Source organism: Monomorium pharaonis, unplaced genomic scaffold, assembly GCF_013373865.1.
Source record: "Monomorium pharaonis isolate MP-MQ-018 unplaced genomic scaffold, ASM1337386v2 scaffold_574, whole genome shotgun sequence".
Taxonomy (NCBI): domain Eukaryota; kingdom Metazoa; phylum Arthropoda; class Insecta; order Hymenoptera; family Formicidae; genus Monomorium; species Monomorium pharaonis.
Genome location: NW_023415884.1, coordinates 26,431 through 52,629, shown reverse-complemented (window position 1 = coordinate 52,629; position 26,199 = coordinate 26,431). Strand labels below are relative to the sequence as shown.

The window sequence follows — 26,199 nt, the reverse complement described above, 5'->3', positions numbered from 1 at the left end:
TCAAATTAATAGGCTTTATTTTACATATATTAATTTCAAATTTTTTTTTAAATAGCAGATATAGTCCCACAGAGTGCAACACGCCTTTTTTGAAACATTCTCTACGGCAAGCAGTAGAAATCGTCACCAGTTGATCATAGAGCAAAATAAAAAATTTTTATTATTTATATGAAATTTACTACAGAAGTACACATGATATTAAAAAATATTTATTTTTAAGAAATGGCAAGCACTTGAGGAAAAAGTATCCTTTTTACGTAAAAAATCTCATAAAATGCTCAATAACTTAAGAAACACTTAATGAATCATAAAATATGTACTTCTTTAGATAATTTAATTTTAAGGATACTGTTAAAATTCTGCTGCTTGCCGACTTAAAAAATTTTGAAAAAAACGCGTTTAAAGTTATAACAATATTCTTAAATAAAATAAAAGGTTTTTAATTTATCATTATTCCAGCACCATGTTATTTTTAGTACTCTAAGGTATTACTCTATGTTTTTAGCAAAAAAAATCAATTTTTGATTGAAAATTTCAAGATGGCCTAACCCCTTAAGACACCCTAAGGCACTTCGCGATGCAATTTTATACAGTAAAATCTCGTAACTGTTAACCAACTGTTTCCCGTTATATAAATAATTGACACTCGGTCGACGATTTGTGTTCCGCAGAAAGGATTGTATTAAAAGTGCCGGAGAAGGTAGAAAGAAAGGGAGAAAGAAAGAAAAAGACAAATAGGAAGAAGCGTACAAAGGAAGAAATAGAGAAAGCTTACAGAGACTATAATATTGGCCGATATGACGAGACCAGCGAGATATGGATCGACTCGAAGGGTGGAAGTTCAATCCAAACGGACTCCTGTCCGCAGGCGGGCCGAAAATCCCAGGAATGAGGAGGCGGAAGAGGAAGTAGAGGACGTTCGAGAAGATAACGATGCGACGATAATGATGATATCCGCGTTGGTGAGCGTGGCTACTGGCGTTACTGCTATGGAGGCAGACGCTGGATATAATCTCGATGAACCGGTCATACAATATGGATGCTGGAATCTGAAACAATAACGATACGTGATAAGACAATGCGCGATGTATGATAAGCAACTTCGTTCGATTCCGCTGATAATATGTGACAAAGCCAAAAGTGTACGTTGTTAAGTAATTATACGTTCAAAACAATAAATATAATATTGGAGGAAAAAATCTTTATATTAAGGATATAAATTATAGATAAAATTATATTAGAGCAGATTGATTGATAAAATTAGATCTGTTCTAATATAATTTAATCTATTTTGGTACAATGATTTTTTCCTGAGTATAATTAAAATTCTGCAATTATAAAATAAGATCAAACAGTAAATTAATTATACATTACGAATTGTGGTAAACTCGATCAATCTCCGTTCGCAATTAAAATGTATAGCTCGTCGTCGTGTCGAGTTTTAAACGGTTTTGAAAATCGATCGGTAATCGGTAGTTTAACTTTCCGTTCGAAGACGTTTATTTTAATTTATGTAACATTGTTACATAAATAACGTTTATAATTGTTAGGAAGACGTGTCCGGAGGATTTATCATTCTCTTTACTTTGTTGGCAGAGACCAGTTTAAGCCGCATGATCGAAAGCTCCTTTGGTCTCGGACGCGCGGAAATTGAAACGCGTCGTCTCGGTAACCGCCGGCTGCGATTTCCAGAGGGACGGTTAACAATGCGCGATAATTAAGACGGCTGTCCTTTTCACGGAATGCACGTGTCGCGCGCGTAGGTATGCATTAACATATATGGGAAACGCGTGCAAACACCGTGCGAGCAAGCTGCAAGCGAGCGAGCAACGAGCGCAACCGCTCGAGATTGTCGAGTAGTCGAAATTACCCCGGTTCGTCCCACGCGTCTAGACGTCTTAAAGCTTTTTTTTTCGTATTTGCTCTCTCTTTCTCTCTCTCTCTTTCTCGCTGTCGGTGTTCACCAAGGCGTGGTACCACACGGCGTGACCGCGGCGCGGCACAGACGGAACGGCGCGGTATACGATCTTGCGCCGCCACTTCTCACAACCACGCCTCGAATAACGTCCACGGGATATCTCAGAAGTCGCGCACTTCCTCCGCACCGGAGATACAATTCATCGTTAAGCTGTCTCAATGCCGAGAAACTTGCAGATAAAGGGAGCTCGCTCGCGCGCGAGAGTTCAACCCTCCGATGCACTCTGAGAATTAAAGCGACTCCTGCAGCTCCTCTTATCGGCCGCTGCACATACAACCGTGACGATATCGAATTACTGAGAAATTATATTCTGGCTTATATTTATCGTATCGCACGTCGTAGCGCGAGAGCAATACGTGCGGTTTTCAGTTGTTTTTATCACGAAACTTTCAAACAAGGTGATAATTGCGCGGCGCATCTGAGGGTTGAGAGGCCATCGGATCATTTAGCATCAAGTAATCGTAAATGTCGGATGTTGTCGTAGAACGGTACCAGATATCGTTCGAAAATAAAAACTAGTGTGAGTTGTGATGCGGGAGAAATTTGTTTACAATAATATCTTTTGGAAAAATTGAATACCGGTTATATAATTGATAAATACTATTTTAAAGGTATCTAAGTGTAGCAAAATATAGCGTTAGCAGAAAATAATAAATAATCAAGCTAATAAGTGTTAAATACAGTTAACAGTGTAAAAGAGAAAGCCAAGTGAGTACAGTGCTAATGTGTCGAATTAAATTTTCACAAGCGGGTTTCCACTTGGGAAATATTTTTATTTACTGAGAAAAGTAAGATAGCAGCCTACATTCGAGGAACTCTGTAGATATCTTTACAAATATAAGTCACGTACATACCGAATGATTTTATATAAGAATAAATTACGGCGTCTTATTTTTAAAACATGTCTCGCATTGATGTAACACTTAGCGAATTCTTAAGTGAATAATTCTGTGTCGTGGTAATCCCGGTCTCGAAAAAACGTTCAAGAAGTTATGTTTTTTTTTTTAAATTCATATGAGAAATATAATTTTTTGTCAATATTTCAATAAAAAGAAATTCTGTAACCAATTCTAAGATAATTGAAAATATCTCTGATTCAAACTTAAATTCTTTCTGATACAAGAAGTCAGTTCAAGGGGATTAAAATTTCATAGAAAAACCGATGTGGATCAAATGGTTAATTAAATGGTTAATTATATTTAAGTTGGGTTTATATATGTAAAATAAATTAAGCCAAAATTGCAGGATATATTATTGCCCAATTTATTATATTTAATAAATAAATAAAAACAATTTTAAAATATATAAATTATTTATTATATTTTATGCATTATGTATTATACATATAATCGTATCGTTTAATCAATCGAAACAGATATCAGTATTTGTAATACAGAAATGGTATTTTTTTTTAATCTTACAAAAACATATTACAAGTCTGATATCGTTTATTTGCAATTAATATTCTATTTAATACTTTTGTTTTCTTTACAATCTATTTAAAAGCCAAACATAAAAGACAACAAACTCAATAAAGTAATAGATTTTATAAATAATGTATTAGCTAATTACTTCAGTCTATCAGACATGGAAAACAGTATGTTACTTTGAAATATTTAAGTCTAATACAATTAATATATTAAAATAATTAAAATATAAGAATTGAGAAAAAAAGCTATAACTAAACAAACCTAAATATAACTGTTTTGGAGCAAACATCTAATTCAAACTAGATCATATGGGCTGTAACCGGGCAAATTTAACTGTGAGTCTTGGGGAAAAAGTTGTAAATTTAAACCAGGCCCAATTCAGGCAAGCCCAAGTTCAAATATCCTAAATAGGCCCTGAATAGGCCCTGAATAGGTTTTAGACCAAAAAGCCTTTATTTTGGATGCCTAAGTAACGCCCGTATGGGACCAATATTAAATAGGGCATGCCTAGATGAATTTCCACACGGGTGTTGCCCTTCCGTTGCCAAACTACGATCGTCCGCGGGAAAACGCATTGCGCCGACAGATGTAGACCGATTTAGTAAAGTGGGTTAACGTGTTCGCAGCAGGATCGGGTTTCATAAAACTCGAACGGAGTTGTCGAACGAGCCGTCAAATATCGAACATACATTTGTCTCGGATACGTATGCACCTCGCGCACGTACCTCGGCCCGAACAGATCAGGGTCGAGGACATTTTGCGCTTGGAAAAAGATCCGTTTTGTTTGTTATACTTATAATAGCGCGCGCGAAACGAGATGCCGACTGGCAGTGTGTCAGGGACGTGTCGCTTCGCGTCCTTTTTGGCCGTGAAAACCTTGCCGCTAGAAATCGCTAAGCTACGAACGTGGCGATACGTGGTCTCCTCGATCTACATACGAGCGACCGTCAGACTTTTGCACCTTCGGGTGCAAGAAAGAAAGGGTGTCGCTTGATATATCGTTAATGAATAATCGTGGTGTGTCTTTCAGACGGAAAACGCAGCAGTGGCGTTTTGCACTACCGGCGGTGCACGAGGGAGAAGGAAAAGCCAACGGGGTGAATGAATGTATGTGTAAATATACATACACGGCAGAAATGTGATTAAAAGTTATCGCCCTGGCAATATATATCACGTGGGGCCGTCTCCCCTTCATTCACTCGTGATTTCAGCGTTATTTATATAAGGTTTATCGAAAGATTAATACTCGGCTCGTTTATTGAACGCATTCAGCTTGATTCTCTCGAATTCGTAACACATCTAGTATCTACTTTGTGTTTTGGCAAGACTCTTTCCGGGTTTCCATAATTTTAATTTTTGCCGAGTAATGTCTTGAAAGCCTGGCACTTAATTCGTAATTAAATTCGTTAATCAAAGTCCATTAAAAGCTGAACAAATAAAAAACGTTTCATTATTCGCAGAAAGCCAATCGCGCAAACAGCGATTCATTCTTCGTCGCTCTTATGTCGAGGAGGAGGCCTCGTACAAAGAAATATTAGATTGGTGTAACACTTTGTTTATTTTGGACAAAAGTTTTATCTACCTATGTTTATTTAATGTATTATTTCATAAGATAAAATTTGCTCTACCGATTTATACTAATGGTTTGTTTTCGCAGTTTATTTTTACTTATTTCAGGTTGCCAAATTAAAAATGAAAAAAAGTAAATTCGGGCGATTTTAATGTACAAGTTCAAAATTGGACGTAGCGAAAGTAGCAAAAACTGCTTTCGTCCAGTCTGAATGTGTGTTCCAAAATTTCGTAACGGAAACAAAAACCTTGAAGATCAGAAGATTCGGACGTCTTTCTTTCCATTTTTAACTTAACAGCCTAAAATAAACAAGAATAAAAGTGAAAACAAACATTGGCATAAATCAGTAGAGTAAATTTTGTGCTATGTAAAAATGACATATTACAACCTAGTTAAAATAAGCATCAAGGTTTGGCGTGCTTAGAAACCGCAATTATTTGTGCACCAACCTAATAACTTTTTTATTTTCGCGCTCGTAATACAATCCCTCAATTTTTTTTATACATGCATCATGCGACGGATCTAACAATAAGGCGACGATACGAAGAGGGCAGAGGGAGGGAAGACCGAGTGATGAAAGATGTGGCGTGAACGCGCGCGGGAGGGAATGAAATCAACGTGTCTCGCCATTGCGTGGCAAACAATCTTTCGTTAAGGCGATTAGAGTCGCGCGACTCTCCTCGTCGGTCGAGCCTGTTATCGCGCTTGTCTCGCGCCTCGACCACCGTTATTTATAGAGAGAAAGTCTCGCGCGGCGAGAAAGGCTGTTCGAAATTTTGCGATTTCACGATCGATCGATCGGGAGCCGGCGCGATCGCGAAACGCCGATAACGAGACCGAGGACACTTCGCTCTTCCTGGAGTTTTCGGATATCTTCGGGAGAAAGCTCATTGCACTTGCCGGTTAATAATAGCTCGTGGGAGCGTGGTATTATTCTGTTTTTGAACACGCGAAATGAGTACGTAAATAGAACTGTCGTTGTAGATTCAGAGAGTGGAAGCAATAAATCTTCACTTTGTAACGTTCAATGAGCTTGTGCGCTGTGATGCTTTTCTTGTGGTCAAATTTGTTTGAAAGAAGAATTGTAGCTAGTTGACATTTTAATTTGGAAATTGTTAGCATGGCAAGACGATCTAGAAAGAGATGTTAAATTTTTTTCTCGTTGTTAAAATAAAGACCCCAATTATTTTATTAAAAATGTTATGTTTAATAGAAATCATATATTTTTATTATATATTAATGTAAGAAGATTTTTCATTTTTTCTTGTTTCTGACTCAAAATGCTTTTCCACGTTTCTTGAACTTTAAACGAGTAACGTTCTTGCAAGCATGCTTGATATACACTTCATTAAAATTCAAGTGCGAATTATAATTCTATTACTGCTTGTTGCATTGAAAATACGAGTATAGTGCATCGGTATAAAATTGCATATATCTTGCTTTTCATTTTATGTTGAGTTCATAGATCGATCTAAAAATACGTGCCGTTTAAAGCATCTAGAGCGTAAGGATACGAGTATTCGAACAGATCTTGTTTAACTTAAAACGTATGGCGGTGAAAGTTGCTGAAGAATTAAATTTGCGAAAGAAAACTCGACGCGTTCATGCGTTCGATTAAGAATTTCTGTTTTACTTAGTAAAATTACTTACATATATATATACATATTTAAAATAATAAATATATATAAAAAAGAATAAATATACATGTGAACATGTGCTCTCCCAAGTAGCGTCTGTCTTAATCCGTACTGTGTGCCTTAAGCAGTATTTTATCACGCGAATCGTCTGTTTCCACCAGGCTTATCGCGAAAAGGAGCGCTAAAGCGCGCCATCAAATATCCTTACACGAAATAAAAGATAAGAGAGGGGGAGAATCGAGACTTACCGTGTAGATTGCGTTATCCAACGCTCGGCGTCGCGTCGTCCGGCTCCATCGCCCACGCTATCACCCTCCCGACTGCTTTTTTCTCCCGCACGCGTGCTCTTATTTCCTCGTACTCAATTCGTCGCACAGTTCTCCTCTCTTTTCACATGCCTCCCGAGTTTATTCCATTCCGTTTCCACGTCCCTGATGGACTCTCACGTGCCTCGTGAGATGCTCCCCGGCACTCGCGATCCCGCGTGATCTACGTCCCGGCGAAGTCGCCGAGGTGAGGAAAAACTGGAAGAGTTCGTACAGCTTCGTACACACATGACTTGGATGTCGAGACGAGGGGAATTACGACCACCTTGCCGGCCGATTCACCAGTAGGGCGCGTCGTTGGTCAGATGCTGCCAAGACGCGAACTCGCTCCAGGTACGCATGTTCAACCTGGTGGCATCCGCGTTCTGCGGCACGCCATCCCTCATCTCGTTACCGTTGACGAGCCCGTCGCATTTCGTCGTCTGGATGCTGTCGTATCGCGTGGCTGCTACTCGGGGCTGAAGCATCGGTAATAATACGGTCTCAATCCTTTGGAAAGCTCACCGCTGTGACGAATTTAAACAAAAATTACCCGAAGCTTAATCAATTTATATACAAAAGAAGGAAGCAAAAACTTTTACAAGGCATGCTTGTATCCCAATGTTAACAAGGTATCAAAAGCAAAGTTTAACTATGAATATTGCGCAAAGAACATAGTCGTCTTTCAGATGTGTATGTACGTAAGAAAATATTTAAGCCATGAATATCCTTGAAAATCAATGAAAGGTGACGGCCGGATCGCCTCTGCCTGGCAAATATTTAATAAAGATCCTTGCACGTTTGTATAAATAAAATCACGTAATTTTTACGAAATATGTCAGTCCGTCAATCAAGAAACATCACGTGCATCGTTACAAGGACTACAAATAAAAGTGACATCACGGATATTTATTATAATATCCTGCACATATTACGAGATTAAATAATCTTTCCGAAATACCTACGTCCTGCTTTTTGCGAACCACGTAGTTTTTGCCGTCGTTGTTGTCCCACATTTCCTTGCCGTCCGAGCGATATCTCACGCAGAACTCGATGACATTCGACGTCACCGGCAAGGTGAGCCGGAAGCGGAAGGTGTCGTACAGAATGAGGGGACCCGGGGAACCCGGTTGAGCCACGTACGTGCAGTGCACGTCCTCGTGGGTAGACCAGCTATCGCTGGTGGCCCTCACCACGATCTCCTTGTCGTAGGCCAGATTCCGCACCTTCACCGTGCCCACCAGGCACTGCTCGGATTCGCGCACGATCACGTTCTCCAGGCTGACATTGTCCTGATCGAGCTTACGCCGGAAGGCGAGATAGTCGCTTGCCGGCTGCGGAAAGGTGACCTGCCAAGGCGGCGTGCTATCCTGCGCCGCTTCCTGACTCAGAGCCTTCGACATGTTGAGCAGACCCCCGGTCAGGCCGGCCACGTAAGCCGTGCTCCACAGTGGCGGTACGTTGCTCGGTTCCGACATCACGCGAACCTGCGTACCAAACCGGGTAATGAAGATAATGAAATACGAAATGTAGCATAAGAAATCGAAAGAGAGGAAAAATTGAACGCGCAATGTTAATCCGCGACTATTGGATAGTGCAACATAATGAAGACAGATTAGAACTACCGTATGGTTTTCTTTGCTGCAGAAAGATTAAAATAAAAACATAAATTATTAAAAAATTATTGCAGATTATTTGTAAACAATATCCTTGTTAACTTGCTATCATTAGGAATTAAATATGGTTTTGTAACTTTGATTAGATATTAACTCCGCGTACATATATGTATATCTTAGTATTTAATTTTGACAATCATAAACGTCTCTTAAATGTCTTGGCGACATCAAACAGATTTAAATTATGTGTCGCTTGGCATTTATTTTTGACATGAGTCCAGTTCATACGCTCGTAACACACTTCATTATCAATATACATTATATAATGTGTAAATTGTCAAAAGCCGAGTGATTACCATCGCACATGTGAAATACATGATTCGGTGGGTCAGATGTTACCGCGCTACTTCAGTAAGAACATCTTCAAACAAAAACCGCAATTTAAAAGCAAAGTAAAGAACGTTGTTTGATCCTTCGCTAGTAGTATTTACATATCTCCATCATTATTTGCTTTTCAAAAGTAAACTAGATACCTATTCCACTTGGTAACGCATATTAATCGAATGTTAGTCGAAGTTTCATGACCTTTGATTTACGATACAGCATCAGGTGATTTATCCATTAATTTTTTATGAGTTCATCGTTTTTTTATACTTACAGTGGTGAGACATCAGCCTGTGAGTGTCATAATGCGCGAAATAAAATGAAGAGTAAAGATAAAGAGGTAGTCATAGAAATTGTAAAAATATACCTGTGTGAGAGGGCGGCCGCGATCATCGGCGAATACCACCCGTTTCTTTTGCTTGCCATCGTTGTTTCGTAGTGAGTCCAACGATAAGGACCCCGAAGAAAGGCACGGCCTGATTCTGGGCGACGACCGGCTGGTGATCGTCGGGGCCGTGACTACTAAGGGGCCGTACAGCAGGGGGCTGTACACCGGGGGACTGTGGAGAATCAGTTCGGCCGGCATTGCTATCGAACACATTTAGACCTGCAAAAGACAGAGAAGTTTATTTTTTATTGCCATTGTCGAACATACACAAATGATGTTGACATTAATAAATATTTTAGAATAAAAAGTAGAGTATTTTAAAATAAAACACTCTGTTTTTATGCCCTTTGAAGTTTAAAATTTGACAGAAATTTCGAATTGTAAATTGAAGATTTATTATGACTGAAAATATGCTTAACAATCTCTTTAATGGCACTCTGGCGCCTGAAATTTATTGATGTCGAGACACCGTTAGCATTAATTTTCGCCACGTCGCGTGTCGTGGGCGAAATCTACGAACGATATAGATACGTTTAAAGTTTTTAGATACGTCTCTCGGTTGCCAGGAATTTCGTCAACTGTTCGGGGATCATCCTCAGATCACGTGGATATGTATGCTTTCAAAACCATTAAAAGTATTATTAGCTATATCAATCGAATGTCAATTAGTCGCCGATACACGCGACAGTTATATATTTATTGATTTACTAATCACATTCTTTTAGTGACAAATATAATAGTACCTTTATATTATCGATAAAAATACTTTTATACTTTAAGAATATTTCATGATAAGTACATAATCCATTAACGTATTTTGCCGAATTATCAATTATTATCTGCTATGATGCCAATCATTTATTTGAATGCATTATGGTATCTGGCAAAATGATCTATCTTATATGTCGCGTACATTTTGTTCTACGATACAGTAAGATAGCATGTTTAAAAAATAGACAGTAATGATTAAAGGTTAATAAGTTATCATAATCCGGCGACATAAGTAAGATTCATTACATCTTATTAATGAGTTTTAGATAAAAATAATACATACACAGGACATAATAAAATTATCTAGAATTGATTTCTCTTACAAATATTTGACAGAGAGAGAGAGAGAGAGAGAGAGAGAGAGAGAGAGAGAGAGAGAGAGAGAGAGAGAAGAGAACCATCATTTGTCAAAATAATTTTAAGAATTTAGTAAATATTTTAATTAAATAATATGTACTTTAAATAATTGTAGTATAAAGCTAACATATACATATGCAAACAGAAAATGTCATTTTGAAATATTAAATATATTTCTCCTATAATCTTTTTAGATAAGTAATATTCATATTTTTCTCTAGTACTACTTCTCTTACAGAGAAATTGTTGCAATTTAATGTAATTTGCGCAAATCTTCAATCTTTTAAATGTAAAAAAGCTTAGAAATTATCACATCTCCGCATATAATTTTGCTATTGATACACTTTCGTGTGCTGATGCGCGCGTATAATACTGTACACGTAATCAAGTTACTTGCGGAGTAGAATTATGATTGTTGGGCACGGCAAACCGGCGAGCTGCTCTTCCTTTTCTGGGGACCGGTTCCGGGTGAACCGGGTCCCGAAGCGCGCATGTACAATAGGTACCAGAAATCAAATGGCAGCGCAGAGAATCAGCAGACCATGAACCGCGATTTTAGATCTCACAGCATGAAGTTATCTTCTAAATTTTAGATGTAATATAGAAACGAATTATAATATATGGAGTAACGTAAAATTTGAAACAAATTATTACTTTAATTTGGACAAAGAATGCATTGATTAGAATAACTTATTAAATATCTAAAGTAAAAATTTTCTAAGATAGAACTAAAACTAAAAATTTAATTAATAAACTGAAAGTTGGATTCTGCACAAGAAAAATTTATTGTAGAACATAGGCACAGTTCACATAAGCTAGTTCGTCATGTGTATAAAGGTTGAGATCGTGGTGTCATTTTCGTTCTTTTGTCTCATATTGTTTGGTCTAACGATTTACACAAAAGAACCTTATCTTGCTTGCTACAACTCTCATTATCATTTCTCTGTAATTTTCCAAAGTTCTTACGTACAATACATTTTATCTAACTGACAACATGTCTCGTTAAAAATCGGCGAATAATATAATGGGATAAAAGAGCGATTTGATTATGCAATTAGCCATTTTTATTTACAAGCGAGAAAGTGATAAAAGAATATTCGTTTACATAATAATAATCTTACCTTGAACATTGGTCAAAATTATTGTCTTGCGATAGAAATAAGTACGAACATTATTAAAGAATTAAACCGTTAATTTTTCATTGTTCAAAATTACCAAGGCACTTTAAACTAGTGATCGAGATTTACCTCGCGATTTGTCAATCTCTTAATTATCGCACGTTAGCGAACAATAAATCTTCGTTGTATTTTCTATTCATTGACTCGACGACCGATCGGCGCGTTGCACTTTTCTCGTGAGGTATGTACACCGCCGCGGGCTCGAGCACGATATATTCGGTAGCGGTATTTTTACCGTCCCCAAAGAGATCACCGAATGAACAAGCTTTAAACTAACGGACTTAAATCTCGATGCGACGTGCCTCATTACATCTGTATTCATGACTTTATCGCGCTTTTCTGAGATGCATGTTGCGTGCTTCAACATGATAAATATATTTGATATTTTTATCGTGAACACGAAAAAATGAAACATCTCGAGTGGTCATTGAAGTAATGATCAGGTCGACTGTCATCCATTAATTGTCGTAAACGTTATATAATGAACGGTAAACTGTTAGATGACGTTTATTGTTGCAATGTCTTTGATATATTGCAAAGTATTGCTTAAAATTTATAAAGTAATAAATAACTATTGCATATTGTGTTCGTATATATTTTTATATTAAAATAATATAATAATATAAAAATAAAATTCGTGATATTACGTTAACTAATACGTACATGCATAATTTATGCATTAGTTAATATGATGTACATAATTCAATATACAATATATATTTGAAAATTTTCCGGAAATTATTAGTTATCAATGAGGTTAAACAACGTAGGTTTTTTTATTACTGGCAGAAGAGGACGGTCATACACGTGTCAACGACAGTAGTTTATCGCTTGGCCTCTTCTGTTTACAGATGTAAGGCCATGAAAAGGAATACGCGACACGATTGCAGCAAATGTCCGATATGTGTACGGCGATTGAATGCAGTTATAAAGACAGATTTTTCTGCATTTTAATTGATATATATTGACGATACTATATTCTACAATTTTATAATGTAAATATAATTATATTATATTATAATGTAATTATAATATAAATAAGCATTTTTTATACATTTAACAACATTTATCCGTAAATAATCTCCCTATTAAAAATAATGAGATTAACAATCGACGATAATGATATAATAATATCCTGTTGATTATTGCAATATTTTGTAATTGTAATTGACCATTATTTTATCATACAAATGATTCTAATATTTCACAATTCACGATAAATTTGCATAATGTGCCATCTAAATAGAATATTTTGTCATTTTTGCAAACCCAATAGATAAAATAATCATGTTACTATCATCAGCACATTTGAAATCACCCAAATACAATTAGTATTTTATCTCCTGTCCTCTATAAGTTGCACTATTATTTGCATGGATAAGTATGTTCTTGATTCATCTTATATTTATGTCATATTAATTTCAATTTTCTTCACATTTCAATCTCGTTATTAAAATATATTGAAATTTATATGTATAAAGATATTTTATATTTGATAATTTGCAGGAATAGTTTAATTTTATGTTCATATATATTGCATTATTTTTTAAAAATATATAAAATAAATATTATAAACCGTAATGTATACCCAAAAAATTTTTTTGCTGATATAGACAGATTTCTTAATATCATAACCAAAATGTATCGTAAATTTTTGTATCTGCTAGAATTTTGGCTGTCACATATAGAATTTGAAAATTTTGCTTCTAGCAGTTAAATTGATTAGGTGCAATACATATACATATCACAGTATTTGCTAATTATATACCTATCTCAGTTAATTTTTACACACATTTAATTTTTGTTGAAGTTGCAAGATCATTTTTTGGAGTGTAATTTAATCCTTTGGAGTGTAATTTAAAACCTCCAAGTTTTACTAGTTCGAGAAGCTTTTTTTAATGCCTGACAAAAGCATTCAAATGCAGTATATTATAAAATCACAATTATGACAGTACTTTTTTTTATTAAAAAACGAATACTACTTGGTCACAGTAGTAAGTAGTTACATGATGGTAAGGAAAATTACGCAGACCATCTATTTCGGACAATCTCGCGACTAAATTTAGAATCACGGCCTTGGATCCAATCCAATTGTCCACTCTCTTTAAGGTAGATATAAACTCGTGAGCACCATCAAAGAGCGGAAAAGTAATAGCGAGCTTCTCAGCCCAACTGCAAATTGCTTAAAATAGAAAACCTTAACCCCGCATACAGGGGTCATGAAACTTGTCAACTCATAAGTTGCAAGTGTGATAAAAAACAAGCTGTAAAAAAAATAATAAATTCAAAGAATAAGAAATAGTACAAACTATAATGAAACACTGCGAGATTTCTAATATTTCGGCTTTCCTTTATCCTCCCGCTCTCTCTTTTTTCTTCTTTCAAATATTTCTACAGTATATTTATAATAGTACATTTTTAAATATACTTTTTGTTTTATATTATGTTGCTGTAAATCTTTTCGTTATATGCGTTTATATGTGTACTTTCCAATTTATTAATTTTTACACAACAATAAGAAATTACAAGAAAGATCATGCAGATTCACTGGACAGCAAATATTTTTAATAAGTAATATAGATATTGCGTGTATTAAAAGAAATATGTTACGTTAATCATAAAGTGCATTGTAATCCTAAGGTCATGACCAGAGATATCTGCGGTCACTTGGTGGTTTGTTCACCAATGCATTTTGAACTCTCGGAGACTGTGTTGACGCTATGCGTTGACTACGTGCGACTCTGACATCGAATTGTTTATCGCTAATAGCTGAATTGAACGCTACATGAAGAACAGGTAAATTATCAAGCAATATAATATCTGCATTAATAAAATTAACAATTTATTAACTACGTGCACCTTTTACTCTTTAATATTAAATTATTTTAGTAAGATGTCTACAAGGTAAAGAAAAAGAAGGTAAAGATAAAATGTATGTAGAAATAGTAAAGTCCCCTATAATAGAAAGAAAATAAAATTCAAGAAATCTTTTACACACATAAAATTTTTGAACTTAACTTTTTTATAAGAAGTCAACTCAATGTCTCAATTTTCAATCTGGAGGACCAGAGTTTATATTAATTAAAAAATGATTACTTAATTAAATCAATGAGATATTTAATATCAAAATTTGAAAAATGTGGCAAATTCTATACAAATTTTTTCAAAAGATGTTGTAATATAGTATAACATTTGTGTTTATAATATATAAAAAATATCTCGAAATATTGACGAATTGTTGAAGGCCAGTGATAATATTTTATTAATTTTATCAAATGCGGAGGTCAAATAAAAAAGATATTTTTTAAGCGATTTTTTTAATCGAAAAAATTCGAATAAAATCCGTCTCGTAAATCTTTATAAGTGATTTGAAATATATGCTATTTATAAATAAGCTTATAATCCTATTTCCAATCTTCTATACTTCGAAAACAATTCAAAATTATCAAAATCATACTAAATACGTGTTTGATCATAATAATATTATGGAAGTCCATCTTGTCAATCTCCTTAAAAAAATATCTTCTTTGATATAATCATATTTTTCATAATTTTGAACCATTTCCAAATATAGAAGACAAACTTTATAAAAAGAAGATAAACTTTATAAAGAGAACCTGTATATCTGGATTATTCAAGAAGTAAAGGATGTGCGCCAACTTACGATCAGGATAAGTTACGCAATGCAAATGCCAAAGTCAAAATATCACGTCAAGTACGCTTACATAGCTAACCGATAAGATATTAATTTTAAATAAAGTTGAGCACATGTTGAGATTTTAGTAAACTTTATAATCCACAATTTCCTTTATTTATCGCCAGCAATACAGAAAAGATTTTTATTGCATAATACATGTAATAATACATATAAAATATAAGTATTATACATTGGTATTACATATGAGAAAAAAATAAATTAGCTAAAACTAAAATAATTAATAAAAAATAACTAAATATTTAAGTTGGAAGATTCAAAAATAAAACTTTGTATGATAATTTTGTACATTAATATTTTATAAAGATAAAATTTGTAATAAATAAATAAATAACAATTGATAGTAAATATTTGTAAATGTTACATATTGCGCAGAAATCAAGACTAGTATAACAATGTCAATTATCAAGTGCAATGATAGATGATACAGAATGATACTCTGGGAAAATACTATGAACCGACACTTGAAGAAATACTTATATGATACATGTTTTGTTAATCGGTCGTCGCTATCAGGCGTCAGTATTTAACTATATCAGAAAGCGATAAAACTGTCTGACTGCGGAGGAATTAGTGTCATTGAGATAATAGAAGCAGACAGAAGGTGTCAAACGTTACGTGAGAGACGTCGAACGTCGCTTGTAGCATTTTCTTATAAACAGTGTCTAATTTACGATTTAATTTATCACGTTTCCGTTATTTTTACAGTTGTTGCGTATACATAAATAATCGATAATAATTGACCTAGGGTTATCGAAAGCATAACCATTTAATAATCGGTCTTCTTCCACTACAATACTTAGATTTTTGTATTATTGTATTGTATTGTAAAGTTTCATTAAAATTTTCAAAAGCAATAATAAAAGAAAAAGCACGTAAAGAATGAAGAAAATAAAAGGTACATTTGTCATAATAAATAAGAGAAAAGTTATTGTTTTGTGTACTGTCCGATCATTTCTCTAGCAATTTAAGTTCAAATCTTTACAAACGATTTAAAGTTGTGATGCTTCGAATAAGTAATTCTAAGTTATGTATATGCAACAATAATCTTCAGATAACTTTAAGAAAATTGTGACATAGGTTACCGCAGAACAGGATCACCTTGCAATTTATTGTATTATGATTTGCCGACGACCCGGCGCGGATATCTTCAAATCAAACAAAAATAATTAATCGCGTATGCAGTGCAAAAACACACACCGATATCGGTTTCACCGGCGTAGCATGACTTTTGTTTGTCAGCTCGCAATGCGATATTGTCCTGATACATGCCTGTTAAACCAATCTCTGAATTACCTCGCGCCACCTCAAGACACACATTCTTTATCGTTAAGGAAAAAAAGACGAGGGCACGTTTGATAGCATTAAATATGCACTTGTACAACTGAAATGGCAGATGACGTTTTTAATGACGTTGTCGGAGAAACGACGATGTTTCGAGATGTTTCAATGCGGCTGACGAGGTGTATATCGTCACGCGAATCGACAGAAGACAGCCGGTCTCGATTTTACTTTTCACGAATACAATTCCGCAAATAGGTCAGCATGCCTGTTCTTTCGCATGAATCAGCTGACAAAAATAAAGAGGGAATGACGGTAGTGAATGGGTATGTGATTGTTCTTGTGGATGCGTTATAAAAATAATTCATAAATAACTTTGATCTCCTCGTTATGCAAAATATTTAAACAGAAGACAATTCTATCTAAAAAATTCTGTAAAACTAAAAATTTTATTTTCGATTATAATTGTAAATTTTTAATATTTGGTATGAAAAGATATTAATTTTTGATAAAAATAATACTGACTGAGTAAAAAATTGTAATTTGAAAACTATAACTTGTATTAATTTATATTAAACAAAATATTTTTTTAATTACTAAGTAATTGAGATATTAATAATTAAGTTGTAAATGAGATTAAATTTGAAGGGAAATGAATAATTGATGGAGTTAACTTAGTTAATTACGTTTCTTCCGCTCGAATTGACACTTGATTGATACCGTATCTAACATCACATTCTAATTATAATTGTTGATCCGCGTGTGTGAAATACGAAAGAATCAGCGTTATCTGAAAGGAGAGACAAATGACGCCAAAATAATGATTCCCAAACTGTTGTGTATGCCTGACCTATGATAATCTCGATATCATTTTACTCAGTCTGTGCATTAAAGAATATCCACAAAAATGTAAACGATCTGACAGAGAATTTAAATAGCCGAATAACTCTGAATCATTACTCTTTACAATTTTGAATTTCCCAACATTTTAATGTTGAAACATCCACTTTTTACAAAATAAACAAGTTGTAATAATAATGTGAATTTTAAAATCACTAAAGTCACGTAGAAATTTTTAAACAAAATTTTATCAAGTTTCCTCTTTCTCTTTGCAATGTTGACGTTCCCTTTATTTTTAAATCATTATGGTTTTATATCTCAGTTTATATTTTAATTCTTAGTTGTCAAGAACATATTCGTAAAATATTTGAAAAAAGTATTATGCATTTTTAAGTTTCTCTAACGTCTTTCTAATTTTATGCGAAACTATTTTTTTCATTCATTATAAAAGCAAATGATATTAAATCTCGATATTTTTCCAATCTTTTAGCATAAATTATAACACAATCTATGCATTAGAGTCAAGCTACGTTATCAATGCTGAGTGTTAAGTAAATCGTGATAAATAAAACTTTGCGGAGAATATTCATAAAATTTTAATAAGAATTGTCTCTGCATAAATATTAGATTTTTCTAATATAGAGAATAGTATTTTAATTAATGCAATTTTTTTTTTACAGTCTGTATAACATCGACGAAAGACGAGATCACGAAGGATTTTTAATATTTTGCCGCAAAATTTTTATCGGTACTTGTGACATGTGTCATATTCGTTCATCACACTTGACATATCGGTGAGAGTGGATGAATTTACTTAGCAACGCGCGATAAACCTTGATTACGACAACTTTGGATTTACTTTGTGCAAATGTTATAAGTTGCTGAAAGCTACCTTTGAACGTAAAAATAGCCGTCGATCGTAAAGAGTAAAGTGACGAACGGGGAAGATGTTCTTCAACCGGTTTTAACATCTCATATGCATGTCACATGAAACGAGCGTAAACCGGGCTTGGTAGAGAGCAGAAGGACCGGTCGCTGGAATTCGAGTAGCTTCATTCAAATTCGAGACCCGGCAAGACTACGAGTGTGTGATACTACAAATAGCCCGGATTATCAAGAGACACGCATTTCAATCTATTCTTTTATATCTTTTGTGTTTCACAATCGTTTCCTCTTTCGAAATGAAAGTACGAATGCTTGTAGACAAATGATTATCAATCATCGATTATATATAATCGATTATACTTTTCTTCGAAATTTTGCTTATTCAGCTTTTTATTCTTAGGGGTTTAATTAAATACATATATGTAGTATGAAAAATGCGTGTAAAATCATTTGTGATCTCGATGCAGAAATCGAGAACGAGATTCAAGTTTACGTGCGACTGTAAAGTTCAACAGAACTGCTGATAGTAATGTTCTAATTCCGAATCGCTGTTGCATGTCACTAGACATCCACGCGACGAACACGTGAGAAAGCGAGAAATATTGTATGCGTTCGACAAACCATATCTCATACTTTTGGAATCGGACGATTCAGTATCCTGTACTCAGCATAGTAGTATTTCTTTTTCCTTTTCCTTTTTTTATTTGGATAGAGGCGCCGTTGAGGTCGGACCTTCCTGGCCTTATCGCCCCGCTATTCTGGTTCGAAGCAGTAATGATAACCGACATACATATATTCTCAGCTCTCTTCTTCTTCCGTTAGCTTGGCTCTAACACCCTCGCGAAATGGCCGATCGCGGAATCTTACCGAGCAAAGTTTAACTCGTCGCCGAAACCATGCATCATTAAACTGCACAGAGACGGTTTTAATGCACACTGTTAAACAGATTTAGAATAGCGTCAGGAGGCATATTGAGTTACTCTTCAAAAATCGAAATGTAGGGAAATTATTTTATTAGAAATCTTTGCGCGGTTTTATCTCAAAATGTAATTTTTATTCTACTGCACGATAGAAAAGTAATCGTACAATTTAATTTAATAACTTAAAAATTTTATATTTTACTTTCCAAGATTGATGTTCCAGGTTTAATAAATATAATAAATTAAAAATTATTTATAATAAAAGCCTTCAAATACAAGTAACACATTTTTAAAAAATAAATACATTACAATAATTATGTATATATAGACAAAATGTTAAATATTTTCTGTTTTTGTGTGTAGTTTAATTTTCAATATTCATTATTTAGTAGCGTTAAAATTAATCATTTTAAATATATAATAATACATAATTTTTTTTTCCTGTGTAAAAAAGAAATATTTTCTAGAAATTGCTTATTTTAACAAGAAATAATAAATGTTAGAAGAGCAAATGAATTATTATCTAATAATTATTATTGATATTTATATGTAAATATTGTTGAATATTAATATGCAAATTTCATCTATTTTTAATAATAGATTACTATATTTTAATATAATGAAAGAAACGTCTTTTGTACATCGCGCTCTTTTGTACACAAGGAAATGACAGAAATTAATGACTTTCAAGTTATGTTCACGTCTACTTAATTACACTGTGGCGTCTTAACTTTTGCCGTGATATCTGATGTAACATCATTCGAGAATCACGTGGGCCCGCGTTTACTTTTTTCTTCACTTAAACTACGTGAAATCAGTAGACGGATTGGTAGACGTCGATAAGGTAATCGTATTTATTCATTATCCGTTGTGTCCCGCCTAAACTTTCTTTCCCTCGCACTTTCTCAATGATATCGTAATTTACTCATTAGCGCATTATTGGTGTTACGTAAGAAACGGAGCACGTTTCTGCATACGTTACGCTACGAGATATAAGATACATTCATTTCTATACGAATTCGCGTAGACTCCAAACACCTAGTCTTTCAGAGGTTTACTTCGCTTTTCTATGTGGGATATCTCCGCGGTCACTCGACGCACCCTTAATCGGAAAGTCCGCGGGAATCGACCTCGGACTTTCCCCGGAAACTGGTCCTCACGCTGGAATATCACGTGGGTGTGTCCGAGGGACGATCAACCGGGAAAAATTCAGGCTTTTGTGCGACCACGAAACGCAGAACGCGTGAATGTCGTTCAACAAGCCGTCAAGCTGGTTTCGAGAGAATATTCGAGCTACCTACACATGCAATTCTTTGAATAGATCCGATATAAGAGATTTTCACAAATAATTTTCCAAGTTTTATTCATTCATTAAGATAACTTTCTGCTCTACCATTATATGTTTAATTAAAAAATAATTAATTACTGAAATTGTGAGAAAATAAAACAAGATAAAATAGAATAATGTCTTCGTTTTAACAAATCTCACATTTTTGACAATACATAATTGACATCACATACGCTTAAATTAATTTTTCGATAGTTTGTTGATTAATTGCGAAACGAAATTCTTCTAATTATATATGTCTCGCTAATGCGCATCACGCGTTCGTAAAAATAGATTTAGTTAACATGGACAGGCTAATTCAGTAATAATGCGATATAAAATATAACCTGTGTGTAAATTAAGCTATACTTGAGGAAGTTATCTTCGCTCTTGTTTGTAAATAAAGAAACTTCTCCGCGTGAAATGATAATACATGTGGTAAAACGTGCTTTTTTGCTGACTGTGCGTGATTTTCAAAATTACATATAAATAATTAATTACACGTCACTTGATATAAGTGCATATTGAATGAGATTCGCACGTTATCTTCTGTTCCAATTTTAATCTTCTGTTTAGAATATGCTTATTTCACGATAAAATATGTGACACGCTTCGAATTAATGTCGCATAATTGTACTGATATTTTTATCAGCAAACAAAAATGTTATAACGATAAGAAAGAAGCAAAAGTTCATTTAGACTATCATATATACAGTATCATAAAAAGATTTACTCTCGGGATTTTCCGCTATTGAACACAGTTCATATCAAAGGTCGGAATTTGATTTAAATTCTACTTCGCGTACTCACGTGTTCTAAACACGTGCTTTTCTTTTAAAATATGTAAAGTATCTACTAAAATTCAATTTATGATGAAAAAATAAAATTTTTATATCAACAGTTTTTCCCAAATTTAAATTTGCCTAAAAATATGAGACGAAATTAAAAATATTGATTAAATCTGTATACGAAAGCATAAAAATCTGTTTCTCTATCAATTGAATCAGTTTTAAAATCTCGAGTTATTTTTCCACATCGCGCATCTGATATTATTCCATCTAATCCTCATTCTACGTGTTTATGTTTAATACCATATGGTTTTGGAATCGGATAGAGCCAATGAGAGGTCGAAAATAAACAAATGCCTTTTGGTTACAAATATCGCAAGTCGAAATTCGCGACTATGGGCAATTCCCGGTTACAAGGGGAACATCCAGATTTGTTGCAGACATGGATTCGGAACAGCATGTCAGTTTAATGCGTTTGCGACCACTGTGCCTGCAACGTACGTTAGAAATCCATGTAAGATTTCTAATATCACGGAGACTCTTCGTGTCACAAGTACAGGAAATCGCATGCCGTATGTCATAATCGCATCACGTTTCTTATTTTTAAAGGAAACAAATAAATATATAGAAAAAGTATTATTTTCATGATGACGCATCATAGAAATCCGAGTTTATTAAAGTAATACCGGCTTCGTTACTAATTTGAACAAAAGCATCCTGTTCACAAGCATAATAATGAGCATAATATTGTGCTTTGCAGTTCTGTTCTGAGATGCAAGAGATTGAAAATTTCACGAATATGCCAAGTGCCAAGATTCCAAAACTATTTTAGTTACTATTGTAGTTAAAATTAAGCGTGTGTGAATTACACATGTTGGACATGTAATATATTTTGTATATCGTAAATATGTATAAATGTGTGCTCGTGATGTTATAAGTATATAAAAATCAGCATTAAAAATTAAGAATAATAAATTAATGATTTCAGCAACAAAATATGGCTTTGCAAATGTCACAATTCGTTCATAAAAGAACTGCTTGCAATTATTAATTATTCTATTTGGTTTGTTAACACGTTTGTTAATATTAATTACAAATATTATTCTATCTGCATATTGAAATTTTATTTTTTTATTAAAATAATAATATAAATAATAATATATAAATATATACAGTTATACAAATGTATAATATTAAGTTGTGGGGATTAGACAAATTAGAGCTGAAAAGAAACAGGAAAAGAGAGAGAGAGAGAGAGAGAGAGAGAGAGAGAAAGAGAGAAAGATAGCTTAACTCAAATTAATAGATAATAATTATAAGGGTGTAAGGTTTTGACTAATGATATTGCATTACCAAAATGTTTATTACTTTTAAACTTAATCATAATAAAAAGATCATCAATAATTAAAGCAACAAAAGAAAAATTAAGCTTTCTTCGAGCATTTTATACTTTAAACCAACTGCGTAAATAAATGTCTGTGTTCAATTAAACGAAAAAATGTGCGAGGAAGCTTCCTTCAATAAATCACTAAACTTAAATTCAAAATTACTTAGTAAAAAAATTCACACATTGGCAAACCTGTTGCACTGGCAAATGCGGAAGATCGAATAGATCTACTACCTCCCAAGGAATTAAATCGCCCACGCGTGTAGTGTCAACGAACCGACATTAAAACTGTGTGAGCAATGTGTGTTACTTACTAGTTTCTCGCAGTTGAAACGACAGGTTCCTCAGACGTGGCGAGGAGCGGATTTAAATAGCTCTCACAGGCTCCGCTTTCTCGACGATCCGACGTGTTCCTTCTTTCCTTTTTTTATGAGGTATCCTCTTGTCCCTCTTACGAGATCGGCGACTAAGTCGTCAGCTGTAGTCGCGTACGATTGTACGTGGCATCGCGATTAGTAAGTTGATGGCCACCACAAATTGGGAGTCTGTGTATCTCACGTGAACATAAACCGAACGGAGGAGGTGCAGGAGACGTCGGTCGCGGCGTTAGAAAAATCGGCGGGGAAATGAACGGACGGCTCTTTCTTCCTCCTTCTCCTCCTCCTCCTCCTCACATGAGAGTGGCCAGGGTGTAGCGCATCGCACGCGTGTCTATCACCGACTCCGAGGCGCACGACCGATCGCTGTGGTCTTATCTCACCGCGTCTCGCCACGACAATCGGACGTTCCTCGAGAAGTCGCGAAACCCGCGATATCAGACATGTGCGCGCTAAAGAAGGGGGAGGGGAAGAGGGAGAGAGAAGAGAGAGAAGAGAGAAAAGAGAGAGAGAGGGAGTGTGTGTGCGTGTCAACTGTCAACCCTCTCGGCCGACGCGCTGACGATCGCGCGCCCGGTACCGTTCCACCACGTTACTTACACCACGTTCGACACGCGTTTGAGCCGCAGGATTTGAAAGCGGCCGCGAACCGGCCGGCACGGTGCAAGTGCCGCGCATGCGCCCCGGCGTCGCGCTATGCGTGACATTCACGTGATCGCAGCGCATACGCGAATCGGAGCGGGCGCGTGCTGCGTGCTCCGGTGCGCATTCCTCTCGCCTTGCCGCCGTCTGGGCCGTATTATGTCGCGGGTCCTGATCGGCTGATTCTCACCTCAGCGTCTAATCAGCGCCGCTGGAGTATAAACATTTGTGACGAATGCGATAAAAAAATTTATGTATTCATAAACCAATACAATTCGTCATAAAAAAAAAAAACATCTTGATCTCTAATTAAATTTCGGGAGAAAATCTCCCAACTCGATAACGACGCGAGTCCTTCGTCGTTTTCGCGGGGCGAGGGAACAAACGATTTCCAGATTGGTGTGGCGCCAATATTCCGCGCGGCGTCGACCTTGACTTTTTCTGTTGAGAAGAAAAAATTATTTCAATGCTGTTGCAATATTGCTCTCCCCCTCCTCTCGCAGCCGCCGCGGCGCAGCAGACGCATGGCACGTGCTCCATGCAGCTTAGCGCCGCGATCTTGACGCCAGCATGCACGTGTAACTTTAGCCGGGCACCCGGCGCCAGATCTGCACAGCCGGAGTTGCTTCGATGAGCTTCCGCGGAATTTATCGTACACATGGTAAAGAGAAGCGCTTATACTAATAACACGCTACAAGGTAGCATATGCGTGCTGTAATAAAACAGGTGTCATTGACGCGCCGATCTGATTAACGAACTGCATATTTTTAGCGTTAACAGCTTAAGCCGATTATTAATGATGCATTGTCATTATTCCCTCTTTCTCTCTCTCTCTCTCTCTTTCTCTCCCTCTCTCTGCACCGTGGGAGCATTGAAATTTCATGAAAATGATAATTAATATTTGCGATCTTCTGCGAAACATTGATGGAGTGTGACACTTCACCTTCGGCAGAGCGAAGCGACAGTTCAAAATTAACACAGAAGATGCATTAGTGATAAACGAGTAAATAAGCCGCGGAAAATAATATTACAGTCTGCAACGTCGGCTTTTTTTTCGTTCGCATTTTTTTCGCTCCAGTAGGATACGAGATAAATGTGCAAAAAGATATCACGGTGGCAGATTAAAGTGGTCACTTGCCATTCGTTAAAATGTGTCGATTCATCGAACGATACCCGCGCGATCAACGCGCGCATAAAAAGAAAAAAAAGTATAGGCATATGTTTAATAAAAAATATGTCAAAACTATATTGTATTGTATTACTGTCACATTGTACTATATACTATCTAATTAACTATAAAAATAAGTTAAAATAGAATGTAAATTATGTGAAATCTAAGTTGCAGTATAAATAGCAATATAAATTTAAAAATTAAATATCACTAACAATAAAATTTTGAATATGTTAAATGTTGCCCAATCGCAGAAAACCTGCAGATATAAAAAAAAGTGAAAAATCTATTACAAAAGATACTAAAGTATTATATTTAAAAAATTGGTTGAATTTCAAAAATTCTCAATCTTTTGAAGACTTTCTTAGTCTTTTGAGAATATTTTGAAGGTTTAAAATTACAAATATTTTTTAAATCCATTCTTTTTATATAATCTTTATATATATAAAAATTTATGTGCGGATTTTTGAGGTCGGGCAAAATATTTATATTCATTGTTAATTTTATGGTTAGTAATATACATATTTTTTTATATTTTCTATTTTTTTCTTGTATTTTTTCTTTTATGCGGCGTAACACGTGTGTACAGGTCACATTAACATGATTTCTGAAACATCGGACGAGTTTAATTTTCCGTGGCCGCTCGAAGAGACGTTAACGAGCAGACGTGCGAAACAAGTGATCAGTATTGGTCGTCGCAATTTTTGTAAATTTTTGTTGGGGGACCGAATATCAGTCGAACTGGATTTGTTTTTTGCTCCGAATGATATCTTCGATAATGTTGAAAACGCGCAAACCGATACCCTTTTAGTTCATAGAGTTCATAGCATCACAAAAAACCGCATAGAAAAATTACCAGAAATTTCTGTAAGGGCCTTCTATGTAATTAGAAAAAAAAGGAAAAAAAAAGAGAAAGAGATAGTTACAGCTGTTGCACGCCGTAAACACGTGTTGCCTCGCGATCGGATATTCTTATGCAAATTGTTCCCAATGTGACACGCTCAGATATGTTACGTATTGCATTGATTATAAATTGTAATAGCGCATATTCATTAACCACAGAGTTGCATCCGCTTTGATTAATCTCTGTCCTTTATTTCATCAGTTTTACTTTTCTGAAAGAAAGAAGTTATAATATTAATTCTATGAAATAACAAAAAATATTGTTTTTTATGTAGGAATGTATTTTTATTTTATAATTTTTTTCTTTCGCTCACATAAAATTTTTAATTTAAGAAAAAATTTAATAAGT

The 26,199-nt window shown here is 35.0% G+C and overlaps 1 protein-coding gene across 3 annotated transcripts; it reads right to left on the bottom strand.

Moving 5' to 3' along the window:
• LOC105834646 (protein phosphatase 1 regulatory subunit 3B) lies at positions 1-26,199 on the bottom strand. 3 transcript variants are annotated; one of them, XM_012677293.3, is made up of 5 exons: positions 23,072-26,199; positions 9,288-9,527; positions 7,886-8,407; positions 6,864-7,399; positions 1-1,049 (listed from the first exon to the last, which is right to left on the bottom strand). In XM_012677293.3, exons 2-4 carry the CDS (start codon positions 9,519-9,521, stop codon positions 7,220-7,222), a joined length of 936 nt encoding a protein of 311 aa, XP_012532747.1. In that variant the 5' UTR covers positions 9,522-9,527; positions 23,072-26,199; the 3' UTR covers positions 1-1,049; positions 6,864-7,219. The 3 variants fall into 3 exon arrangements, with proteins under 3 accessions (XP_012532747.1, XP_012532749.1, XP_012532748.1); XM_012677295.3 differs by lacking the exon at positions 1-1,049 and having other exon boundaries at positions 7,359-7,447; XM_012677294.3 differs by lacking the exon at positions 1-1,049 and having other exon boundaries at positions 7,364-7,447; positions 7,882-8,407.

Bases quoted from the DNA above. Each gene is read 5' to 3' on its own strand.
- LOC105834646 (XM_012677293.3), bottom strand. From the start codon at position 9,521: ATGTGTTCGATAGCAATGCCGGCCGAACTGATTCTCCACAGTCCCCCG. The intron at 8,408-9,287 runs GTATATTTTTAC...TTTGGTACGCAG, and splicing joins GCGGCCGCCCTCTCACACAG to GTTCGCGTGATGTCGGAACC. The intron at 7,400-7,885 runs GTAGGTATTTCG...CCGATGCTTCAG, and splicing joins TGGTTCGCAAAAAGCAGGAC to CCCCGAGTAGCAGCCACGCG.